Source organism: Chanodichthys erythropterus, chromosome 16, assembly GCF_024489055.1.
Source record: "Chanodichthys erythropterus isolate Z2021 chromosome 16, ASM2448905v1, whole genome shotgun sequence".
NCBI lineage: Eukaryota > Metazoa > Chordata > Actinopteri > Cypriniformes > Xenocyprididae > Chanodichthys > Chanodichthys erythropterus.
Genome location: NC_090236.1, coordinates 11,191,731 through 11,204,413, shown reverse-complemented (window position 1 = coordinate 11,204,413; position 12,683 = coordinate 11,191,731). Strand labels below are relative to the sequence as shown.

The following is a 12,683-nucleotide window of genomic DNA, read 5'->3' as shown; positions in this document are numbered from 1 at the left end:
CATGAAACATGATTAATTTCAGTAAGTTGTACCTTCTGATGTTCATGCATTTTTTTTTTTTTTTTTGCACTGTAACTTGTGGAAGAAAAGACTCGAGTTACTCGAAAAGACTGAACTGAGGCACTACTGTGATCTGTGACGTCCCATTTAAGCACATCTAAATGCCATTTATTTGAATTTCATGTTAAAATGGACAGAATTTGAAAGCTGAGACTTGTTTCTTATCACAAGTAACAAACACACAAAGCTCTTTGTGATTATTGGATGGGAGGTAGAAAGAAAAAAAACACAGATCTGGCAACCCTGGCTTAAACTACGGGTGATTCATAGGGTCAAATAGAGCCTGCTTTAACATCGCTGTTTTTAACTGTTAATGCATTAAGTTCAAGACCATTTATTTATAAAGAACATTTAAAAAACATCCACAAGACTGACCAAAGTGCTGTACATTAAAATCAAACTGTGAACACATAAAACAGAAAGTGAATTTAAAACCAAAGAAATGACAGATAAACAAGACCATGATACAATGAAATAAGAATGGGTGTATGGTAGGCCAGATCAAACAAGTGTGTTTTTAAAAGAGACTTAAAAATGGATAGGGAAGGTGCCACTCTAATTTCAAGTGGTAGATTGTTCCATAATCAAGGCCCAACCACAGAAAAAGCTTGATCGCCTCTACGTTTTAGTCTGGACTGAGGAACTAAAAGGATAATACTAAAACTAATGCATTATTGTCATGTTAACTTGTCCTAAATTCAAAACGAGAGAATATAATCGGTCCTGATCATGCCGATGGCCGATAGTGAAAATAATTGCTTTTAACGGCGATATCCGATTAATTGGCAGATACATCGGTGCATCTCTACTTTAGTGCATCCTTGATGCAGCATAAACTCTAGTGTATATTCACCCTAACTGTACTCTTTAAATTTGTATTTACATAATGATTGTTGATGTTTTTTGTTTTTACTGCAAAATGAAAAACAATTGATCATTATTTCATGCAAGGTGTTCCAATCAAAAAGAGTCTGGTGAGATTCTGGTGGGACTGCTGTTTGAAGAGCGAAATCTCACCCAGATCAATGGAGATATCAGGCTCTATGTTTGTGGCATGTGCAGCCTGCTGCTGAAGACGCTGAGGAAGAAGATGAGGATGCTGAGGGAGGAAGATGGAGTCGAAGAGTGGGCTGGTGGGCGGCGGCGGGCTGTCCAGGTGCTCGGACGGGTCGTCACTGATTCCACTGTCACAGGGTGAGGGGACCCAGAGAGGAGAGCAGGGCTTTGGCATGACGCTGTTGGATGCTTGAAGCAGGGAGTCCAGGAAGTTATCAACAACACCTTCACCATGAATCTGCAGGGATACAAACAGAAAACACTATTATACACATCTGTGTCATAGCAAAAACTACGGAAGAGGACTAGGGCCAAGCAATAATAAAAAAATAAAACCATCTCGAGATTAAAGTTGTTAAATTTCGAGAAAAAACTTGTTGAATTTCGAGAAAAAAGTCGCGATAAAATGTTGAGAATAAAGTCATTAAATTACGAGAAAAAAGTCGTTAAATTATAAGAACAAATTCATAATTTAACAAATTTGTAATCGTAATTTAATGACTTTTTTCTCATAATTTATTGACTTTATTCTCAACATTTTATCTCAACTTTTTTCTCGAAATTTAACAAGTTTTTTCTCGCAATTTAACGAGTTTATTCTCAACATTTTATCTCGACTTTTTTCTCGAAATTTAACGAGTTTTTTCTCAAAATTTAACAACTTTAATCTCAAGATGGTTTTATTTTTTTATTACTGCTTGGCACTAATCCTCTTCCGTAAAAAACACACATGCAAAACTATGATACACAAACATTGCAGATAGGTCATCTCTTTCTCTAAATTACAATAGCTCATGTTACATTTACTTGAACATAAACTTGCGATGCTAGGAGAACCATTTTTGGTTCCCAAAAGAGCATTTTAGAAAACAGTTCTTAAAATAACCTCTTTCTTTAGTGTGAAGAACATTTAAAAAAAATTGAAATGACTTCTTTTTCCCATTATGTAGAACCTTTTGTGGAATTAAAGGTTCTATGGATGTTAAAGGTTCTGCATGAAACCGTCGATGCCAGTAAAGAACCTTTATTTTTAAAAGTGTAAGAGAATTAAATTTTACCTCTATAAAAATATCTATATTTACACAAAATAAGAAAACAAATATTTACATTTTTAATATATTATAAAAAAATATATATCATTTTTGAATGTATATTTTGATACAAAATGTCTGTCCAAAAATGTTTATTTAAGTGCATTTTGTCAATGCTTGCTAAATAAACTTATTCTTAGTCTTAAACTAATAAAAATATTGATTTGAAATTTTAAAGATTTAATGTTTGTATTTAGATCAGTTAATAAGTCCTATTTTGTCTTGAACTGTTCATCGCTCAACAGTGGTACATGTTTTCTGCCTGTCCCCAGTATTGTCTTGCACCCTTGGCACATTTAACAGATTAACCCAACCAACTCTGACACCCATCAATTTCCCCCAAGTAACAGCACATTTCAAGTGAAATTAAAGTATAAAAACACTCCTAATGCAATGCTTTCTTAAATAGATACATAGCAAATCAGCATATTATAGAATGATTTCTGAAGGATCATGTGACACTAAAGACTGGAGTAATGATGCTGAAAATTCAGCTTCTTATCAAAGGTATATAATACAATTTAAAATATATTTCAATAGAAAACAATTATTTTAAATTGTAATAATATTTCACAATATTACTGTTTTTACTGTATTTAAAAAAAAAATACAGCCTCTGTGAGCAGAAGATACTTCTTTCAAAAATATTTAAAAATCTTCTGAAAGGTCCACTAGGTTTTGGAATCATACACAACAATGTCATATCAGATACAAACACACACACACACACACACACACAGAAGCTGTCAAAGTCAAATCTGGGTCAGACATGTGAAGTGCTGTCACTGTGCTTACAAGAAGATTTTCAGGGCACCTCATTAATTAAAATAACTAAAAATAAAATATTCCCAGTGTGCTCTCAGTAGGAAGCATGTCTTGCAATTTATCGGATAAACTCAGGTCACAAATATCAAACAGCATTTCACTCACGCTTTGATCTGTGATTGACCACGCTGGGTTGTCATGGTCACCATCGCTCTCCATATGAGAGACCTTATGAGGCTCGAGGAGCAGGTCTAGGAGTTCAATCCCAGAATAACCCTGAGATGTAGAAGAAAGATGAAAAGGAGGAGGATACGTGGGATAAAAACAAATGTAAGTCATGTCCTTAGGTGCCTTCACACAATAAAGTCACCATTTTTTAATGTATTTTTACAGTGTTTATTATAGATAATTTATCCCTGCACATCATTTTTTTATTCACGTCCCTCGTAATCTTTATCAAAATAACGTCTCCTCCCTCTTGCAGCAACATCTCTTCTCTGAAGATGTGTTCACTGGCCTGAGGGCGGGGCAACCTGTCACTCATTTTAGTGGCCATGTTAGCTGGTTTAGGTAATAATCTTATCCAAAAAAAAGCTTTCAAGTTTTAAGCATTTAATGCACGTGTTGTTCACAAAAGCAATGGCGTTCTGTCTTTTGGTGCATTCAAGTCATGTCAGAAAGATTATGAGTTGAATGTGCATGAATATCACTGCAAAGTCACAACAAAGAGTGGGAAGCTCAGGGTTTTCTTTAAGCCCTGAGTTTCCGAGTTGGTGGTGAGAAAACATGCTGTACGCAAAGATGCAGCATCTGTATTAATGTGTTAAAGTTAATTAAAGTGCTCTAATTAACACTTTTTAGGTAACTTTACCTAATGTCTTAACTTAATTATAAAAATCTAGTAGCCTAATCTGTAATATTCACATACTATGCCTTGTTTACTCAGAAAACCCAAGTTATGGTTAATTGGTTTGAGTGCAATTTTGTCAAGAAAATTAGAAAAAGAGCAGCAGGTCAATTCTTAATAGATTTTTCACTCATTTCCTCCACTTCTACAGTTTCTTTCTCTAGTTGCAATCACTCATTTCCCAAAGTCATCTTCAATGTTGAATTGTCAATACAACTTAAAAATTAGAAAGAACATCACATAAGCTTTATAAATTGATGTTGATTTTCCTAAAATGTTTTTGTTTGCTCTCACCATTATGGTGATTAGTGTTCCATTTGGTTGGACACCTGGAACTTAATTTATATTATTGTAATTCTCTTCATATCGATGCAACAAGAAATCACAGTTATTTGGTTTCAAAGAAAGGGAAATAATACATAGGTTGCTTTTAAAAGGTGACATAACTTACCAAATCATTAACTAATCTATTTTTCATGTTGATTAATGATCTTTTAACATTTTATTTCTACCACTTATGTCATAAACACCTTGTGTAACTTTTATTGGGGCTGATATAATTCCTCTTTATTTGTAACAATTGCAATTGATCATGCTTGAGTCACACAGATTTCAACATTCAGCATGCATAGCACAATGGTAGCTATACTAATTGAAGAGTAAATCTAAAGTAAATTATCAAGTTTTAAGTAACTAGAACTCTCGTGTAAGTGAACTATACTAAGTTTTTGTCAGTACAACATACTATTCCTATTTCACTTTTTTGCATGCTTTTATTAAAGGCTAACTAATTAGATTTCACAGCAAACAAAATACCATATATATTGTACAATTAAAATAAAATATTTAGGGATTCAATTCACAGCACCTTCATAAACTGAAGAAGAAAAAAAAAACATTATCTCACAAAAACATTATCTCACTGTGGACTGAAGGGCAAAATGTGGAGTTAACGTCAAATGTAGCCTATATGAATGGAGACGAATCCATTGTCATAGTCCCCAAGTATCTTGGCAAATCTGAGCACAGTTTGAGACTCTGTTGAGAAACTTTAGAGGAGACACATGTGAGATTACTGGGGTTGTTCTTGGGAGAAAAATATCATACACTGTAAAAAATGACCGTGATTTTAACAGTAAAAGACTGTAAAAATGCTGCGGTGAAAAACTGTCAATTGGTTTACAGAAAGTTTCCGTACTATATACGGTGAATAACTGTAATAGATCTAACGGTACATTTAATGTAATTTTACGGTAAAATACTGTTAAATTCACAGTTTTTGGACGTGAAAAATAACAATTCATTGTAAAATTTACAGTGAAAAAACGTAAATTGACATTCCCACAATTCCCTGCGTGAAACTTCACATTTGATATATTTTCGTTGAAATAACTCTGTTTCTTCTTAGTTTTTCTCATTTTTTTTCTAATCTGTTATGTACATTAGGGTTTTATGTTACATTTAATGTTGTTAAATGAATGTTTATTGCATTTTTAAAATGTCATGCATGTTACCTTGATGGTGTTTAGTGTGTGTGTGAATGACACTGTGTGCACCTTCTATATGTTAGTGTTGTCCTTCTCAGCTTGTGGAAAAGCTGCTTGTGATGAACTTTGATTCATCATGTGACTCTTATCACCGCTGTGTTTGGTGTCTGTCAGTGTATTATAAAAGGTACAAAACAGATATTAGTACTTCTTTAGATTGGTAAATTAACATTATATCAGTTAATGAAATACGTTATTTTACCGTAAATTTAACAGATTTTTTTTTACGTTGCTACTGTATTTTTTACGGTTAAGTTCTGGCAAACACACTTCAGAAATTGTCTTCATTATTTCCACATGTCTGGGGTCCTGAATGTAAATCTTCCAATTTCACAATTTATTAAAGAATGAGGCAGGAAGCTGCTCCGACCGTTAAAGTTTAACAAGGTCCGTCGGGCTGGCATTAAGTATTCATTTGAAAGTCTGCAATATCATTGTTAGTGCTGTAGCACAGAGAACGCTTGTGGTTAGTGGTAAAGAATATGACATTTGAAACACAGCTGGCTGTTTGTGACACAGCTGACAGAAAGCCTGGTTACAGCATTAAGTAACAGGATGGCATCAAATGTGTCACAAATGATGAATGAATCCATGTGGCCAGGCCATGCACCTGATATAATGAGCACAATGACACAAAAACCCATTAACCAAGATGGATTCTTGACATCTGACATGTTGATGATGTGAAGAAGACTTGTTCCAAGCAAGTTCAACTTCAGCTCTGCTAACTCAGAAAAGAAGATAAATACAAAATAAAAAGAATTTCATGCTCTGAACAACCTCTTGATGTACCAGAGTTGAAAGATTCCCTCTGCCAGAGAAAGTAAACTTGGTCCCAGAGCAATTAGTCTGCTGAGAACCAGAGCATTGATTCAGCATCACAAACGCACTGGATTCACACTGAATCTCTGTTTTATTGGTTTTCTGTTTAAGATTTAGTTGATTAGCTATCTGTGCAGAATTAAATTAGGTTGTTAGACTGCACTAGATTTTCTTCCTCTGTATTTTTCTCTAGTTTTCCTGTAAAAATATCTAAACATTCTTAAATCAACATACATTTACTTGAGAAGCCAAATGATTAAGTCTTGTTTTCTAAAAAATAAATAAATAAATAAATAATAAAAAAAAATACAATATATGCCACATTAGCAGAAAAATAAATTTAATTTAAAGGGAACAATTTTACTTTTTTTAAAAAAAAATTGTTCTTGTTTTAAGCATAATTTTGATACAATTTTCAGAAAAAATAATAGCTTATGTCATTTTGATTCAGGTAATTTTGTCTTGATTTAAGAATGTTTAGATGTTTGTACTGGAAAACAAGATAAAAGGAAGAAAATCATTTTTGCAGTGTAGTTTTGCTAAGCTGATTTCTAGCAACAGTTTCTCACAATACACTTCTAAAATTGACTATAACTTGGTCAAACAAAGTCTTCATTTTGTTAATGCCTTGGGGAAGAAAAATCATTAACGAGATCTATTAATTTGATCTCAATTGCTTTTTGCAGACAGCAATTAGATTTTTTTTTAGATAAAATCGAGATGTTTGATACTGTAAATCTCCTATCTCTCAGATTTATCTTATGAAAAACATGCTGCAGTAATACAGTAAATATCTCAAAACTGAGATGTCAGTAGCAATGTTTTAAAGTGTGAACAGATTATATCAAAAACTGCAGTCAAAACTTTTAATATGAATTGCCAAAATGATTTGAGCTATGTTATCTATATTAAATGTATCTCTTCAGTATCTCAACTGTTTCTTCCAGACACCAATAAAACTGAAAGGAGATCAAATAAAGACTTTAGTCTCTAACTTTTCTCCTAGGAAACAGATCTCTCGTCTAGAGTTTTAGAAGAGATTCAACAATGCCCTCATGACTTTAAAAACAAACAAACAAAAACCATCTGAGACAAAGTTGATACTTTTTTGAAATTCAAATCAATTCAATTCACATTTATTTGTATAGTGCTTTTCACAATACATATTGTTTCAAAGCAGCTTTACAGAAAATGCATGTCAACATTATAATTTAGAGTGATCTGTTATCAGAGTTGACAGGGTCCAAATTATGTAATTTCAGAAATGTACATATATAATCACACAGCTAACAATGTAATAATTTAATTTACAATCACTGTTAGTGAAGTAATTTAAATGTTAATTGAAATATAAGCAAAAACTGTCCTAAGCTATAAAAGAAAGTGGTGGACTACACAAATCAAGTAAGTAAAAGCACAGATACCCTTTTAAAATATTACTCCAGCAAAAGTATAAGTAGGCCTACTCATTTTCAGTTTTACTTGAGTAAAAGTACAAAAGTACTTAATGTACTTATACATAAAAAAAAAAAAAAAATCATGTATTAATCGCTTTTTTTATTGCCAATATGTGTGAACAGTTTGTAACGAAACTTAAAAAAGTGAGACCTTCCCCAACTTCCTAGGTTGTCTATATATGAAAGCCTGTAAACTGATTTTTATGTGAAGTTCTCGGGTCGTTTTTGCCAGGAAATTCGAAAGGATGTGACGTTTACACACGCAACCGATAGCCTCAATTTTGTTCAACAACACTTTAAATGAGTGCTTACACAATGTTCATATAATACCGAAAGAACCATTCTGTACCGTAATGTCAATGTGTCATGCAAAAAAAAGCGATTAATTCAAACTATAGTCTCACATAGCCAGATATGTCTATAGTCTCAAATACCCTATAATCAAATTATCAGTGCAGTTTTAATTAGGCCTACCTCTCCTGTCGACAAGATGACACCGTACACATCATTATGATCAGATTAACTGCTGCTTTTTCACCGCTGTCATTTTTGTTTATTTTGTTACTGAGAGAGGAAAGTGCACATTACATAGGTTACACATTCGTCTAAACGTCTCTCTCAGCAGCGTGGACGATGTCTGGATGTTCGTTAACAGTATATCACTGCCTGGTATTTACAAATTATTTTTATTTCAAAGAAAAGAACAAAAAATAACAACGCCATTGCGTTCAGTCTCTCGCAACCTACTCGTGTGCACAACTTCGAGCAAGAGCAATAAGTTGCTGGCTGCAGTTCACTTAATGACCACCGGTGTCGCTAATAACAAGGGTAGAATTAAAAGTAAAAAAGTACTGACTGATGAACCATATACAAGTGCATCTCAATAAATAAGAATTTCATGAAAAAGTTTTTTTTTTCTTTTGTAATTTAATTAAAAAAGTAAAACTTAAATATATTCTATATTTATTATACATAAAGTAAAATATTTTCAGACTTTTTTTGTTTTCAATTTGATGATAACAGCTTGCACACTCTAAAAAGTGTGGTTGGAAAAGGTGTACAAGTGAAAGGAATGGCCGCAGGCTTGAGAAGATTGTCAGGCGAAGCTGATTTAAGAACTTAGGAGACCTTCAAAAAGACTGAAGCTGGAGTCAGTGCATCAAGAGCCACCGTACACAGACGTCTTCAGGAAAAGGGCTACAACTGTCACATTCCACGTACCAAGCCAGAACGTAACGTCAGAAGCGTCTCACCTGGGCTAAGAAGAAAAAGAACTGGACTGTTGCTCAGTGGTCCAAAGTCCTTTTTTCAGATGAAAGTAAATTTTGCATTTCATTTGGAAATCAAGATCCCAGAGTCTGGAGGAAGAGAGGCACAGAAACCATGTTGCTTGAAGTGTGAAGTTTCCACAGTCAGTGAAGATTTGGGCTGCCATGTCATCAGCTAGTGTTGATCCACTGTGTTTTCTGAAGTCCACATTCAATGCAGCCATCTACCAGGACATTTTAGAGCACTTTACTAAAATGCTTCCTTCTGCTGACAATCTTTATGGAGATGCTGATTTCATTTTCCAGCAGGACTTGGCACCTGCCCACACTGCCAAAGGTAACAAAAGCTGGTTCAATGACCATGGTGTTACTGTGCTTGATTGGCCAGCAAACTCGCCTGGCCTGAACCTCATAGAGAATCTATGGGGTATTATCAAGAGGAAGATGAGTGACACCAGACCCAACAATGCAGATGACCTGAAGGCCGCTATCAAAGCAACCTGGGCTTCATTACACATGAGCAGTGCCACAGGCTGATCGCCTCCATGCCACGCCGCATTGATGTAGTAATTGATGAAAAAGGAGGCCCAAGTATAGAGTGCAGAAATTAACATACTTTTCAGAAGCCTGACATTTCTATTTAAAATCTCCTTTTTTTATTGATCTTATGAAGTATTCATTGAGATTTGGTGGGTTTTTGTTAAATGTGAGCCAAAATCATCACAATTAAAAGAAACAAAGACTTAAAGTACTTCAGTCCGTGTGCATTGAATTTATTTAATACACGAGTTCCACAATTTGAGTTGAATTACTGAAATAAATGAAATTTTCCTCGACATTCTAATTTATTGAGATGCACCTGTATTTATTCTAGCCAGCACTAGTCAGACTAGTCAGAAGGCAGCATTACTATGAAAGATTAGAGCATATTTGCAGTGTTATTTGTCGACCAATTCAACAGAATAATTGGAAAGAATCAACTCGTTCATGAATCGGACATCGCTCTTGCATCTCAGAGGGGGGTGGCGATATCTTCAGTTCAAGATAATGAGGAACAATGTGTTTTTATTGGTATGTAGTGGAGTAAAAAGTATGATATTATGCTTTGGAATGTAGTGAAGTAAAAGTTTCCCAAAATAAAAATACTCTGATAAAGTACATGAAAAATGTACTTAAGTACAGTAATGAAGTCGAACTACTTTGTTACTGTCCAGCATTGATAAAAGATTGATTAAATGTTTCTTTGTCCTTGAATGGTCGGCTGTGGCTTATTGAAAGATTCCTAAAGGAAAGGTTTCATTTGGTATGACAAAGCCAAATTGAAAACTGTGATACCGAGTGCTAAGAATGAGAATGTGGTAATACCAAAACAGATCAATTTCTCCAATGAATACCAAAAACCCTTGGGATCATTTAAAACCTCAGCTTCGTTTTTCATCCCAGACGGGTATGTCCTCTCAACCCTCAGTTTATTTGTGTTTCATTGACAGGATTCTCGAGCAGCCTGCGACCTACATCGCTCGGTGATCATGTGGTTTTGCAGTGAAGATAAGCTTATCTGATCTGAGCAAAGTTTTATGTGGCTTGTCCTAATAGCACAGAAGAGTAACAAAACCACGACATGCTTGAGTCAACCTCTAAAGAGCAGGAGACAATTTCATAGCTGGTGGTTTCGAGGACACGGACACAAGGATATTTGTGAAGTGAGACTCCTCAAATGAGAGCAATGCCAGATGGGTGTAATTGAGTTTTGTCATCAAACAAATCGAAGAAACCTAAACGTGCACACAGACACACAGCATATTACACAACAAAAGAGCAATCTGTAAACTCCAATTCCATTTGGGAGGTTTTATATAAACTGATTGCTGTACTAAATCAAGATTATAGATGGAAAAGTAATCCACTGACACAACAAACATCTCTCATGGATGAGTGGGTAATTACGATGTTTTAGTCTAATTGCGTAGATTTGTTCAACTTTCTCTGCCTCATCTGTTGTTAATGGAAAAACTCTGAGAGGAGCCTTGGGTTTTATTCTTGTTTATGCGCTCGCCGAGGCTAACTAGACTAATTAGGAGAAGATAATTATCATCGGGTTTGTACTGTCATTTCCACAAGCTTTCAAGCACAGCAAATACACTGGTTCAATAAAACCTCAAAATAGCAGATTGCGCCTTTTCCCGATTGATGAGATACAAATGGAGAGCAAATTTGCGAAAGTGAAAGAGCCCTATAATCTCACACATATCTCAACTAGAGTTTCATAAGAGATATCAATAATGTCTCAGATTTGCCAAGATCTGCCAGAGATCTCAATATGTACTCAAACATTTTTTTTTTTTTTTAAATCAAATTCTTCCAAGACAAACATTATTCTCGTGGTTCAGATCATCTGGCTTAACTACATTCATTGGGTCATTCTCAATATATATATATATATATATATATATATAGATATATAAGACTCATATTTGTTATATGAGTCTTTGTAAACTGAAAACTGACTGATACTACCGGTGTATAAAATATATGAATTTTAATCATTTAATTTTTTGGAAGACGCACCCAGTTATGGCGGTCCAACATTGTCTATGGCGGTCACAGCCCTGGTACTTTGGGCTTTGGGTACTTTTGAGATGGTTCAACAGTAACCTTTTCAAATGAAATTATTTAAAAAAAATCAAGCATAAAATTGGCACTGTTACCTGAGAACGACCCCATTCCAATATGACACAAACTATGAAAATCACAGTAAAAGCAAAGGATATGCAATACTTCACCTTGTCTGAGAGAAGTGCCATGTTCCAGGCACGAGAGTGCACTTCAGATATACAAGCAAACAGAAGAAAATGACTAAAATCCAGAGAGAAATGCACAGTATGTCAGTATGCTGCCGTCCTCTGCACAGTTGTGTTTCTGGTGTTCTCTGCTCTAGGACAAAGTTGAAACACCAGATAAACTCCAGATAATGAGCCTATGATTCAATTGGATTGGTAATGTTCAGAGGGCTTTGACTGACAGGTCAATTCAAACATGTAAGAAACTGCATACTGTTTATCAGTGAGGGGATGATGATCTCATCAAAATAAATTAACATGATAACAGGAGAGGATGACATCATTGTCTAAATGAAATGTAAATTAAGTGGAAACAGGCATTCAAAAAAGTTTCTATATATGGAGTCTTAAATGATTGGATAGTATCATGTTTAAGAAAAATTCTAAATAGAATCTTAAAGGGTAGAGTCAGGTGCTTCATAAATAGAATATTTTATTGGTTTCCATCATGGGATCATTTTATGAATTTTGTTGAAATTAATTTTAACTTCAAATTCAAACATCAAACATCACTAGAAAAAATGGAAATAACCCATTAACAGTGTGGAAGATTTTATTGCTCAGAGGTTTCTCTTTCACAACTCAAGACACTTAAGTTTTGTTTTGAGTATCAACTTTGTCTTACATTTCTTTGAAAATGTCTTTGAAGGGATAAAAATAGATCCAAATGAGTATACTGACATACCTGTACAGTGAAAGTAAAGAGCTATAAAAGTTAATGCGGATAGATTATTTGAGAAATCGTTTTTTGGCTTTTGAATAAGGCGCTGGTATCTTGGCAAATCAACACAGTCTGAGACATTCTTGAGATTTTTTCTAAAACCCACAGCTGTGGCCGAAAGTATTGGCAGTGACATAAATCTTGTGTTT

General features: G+C 34.4%; 1 protein-coding gene across 3 annotated transcripts in view; it reads right to left on the bottom strand.

Annotated features, from left to right (window-relative positions):
- Nucleotides 1-11,908, bottom strand: part of creb3l3b (cAMP responsive element binding protein 3-like 3b) — a 33,620-nt gene extending 21,712 nt beyond the window's left edge. For all 3 annotated transcript variants that reach the window (XM_067362959.1, XM_067362960.1, XM_067362962.1), the window contains exons 1-3: nucleotides 11,757-11,908; nucleotides 3,138-3,248; nucleotides 1,078-1,354 (exon numbers count right to left, since the gene is read on the bottom strand). In XM_067362959.1, the coding sequence (XP_067219060.1) occupies nucleotides 1,078-1,354; nucleotides 3,138-3,248; nucleotides 11,757-11,777 (409 nt within the window). In that variant the 5' untranslated portion in view covers nucleotides 11,778-11,908. The remainder of the gene's footprint in view (nucleotides 1-1,077; nucleotides 1,355-3,137; nucleotides 3,249-11,756) is intronic.
- Between the last annotated feature and the right edge of the window lie 775 nt (nucleotides 11,909-12,683).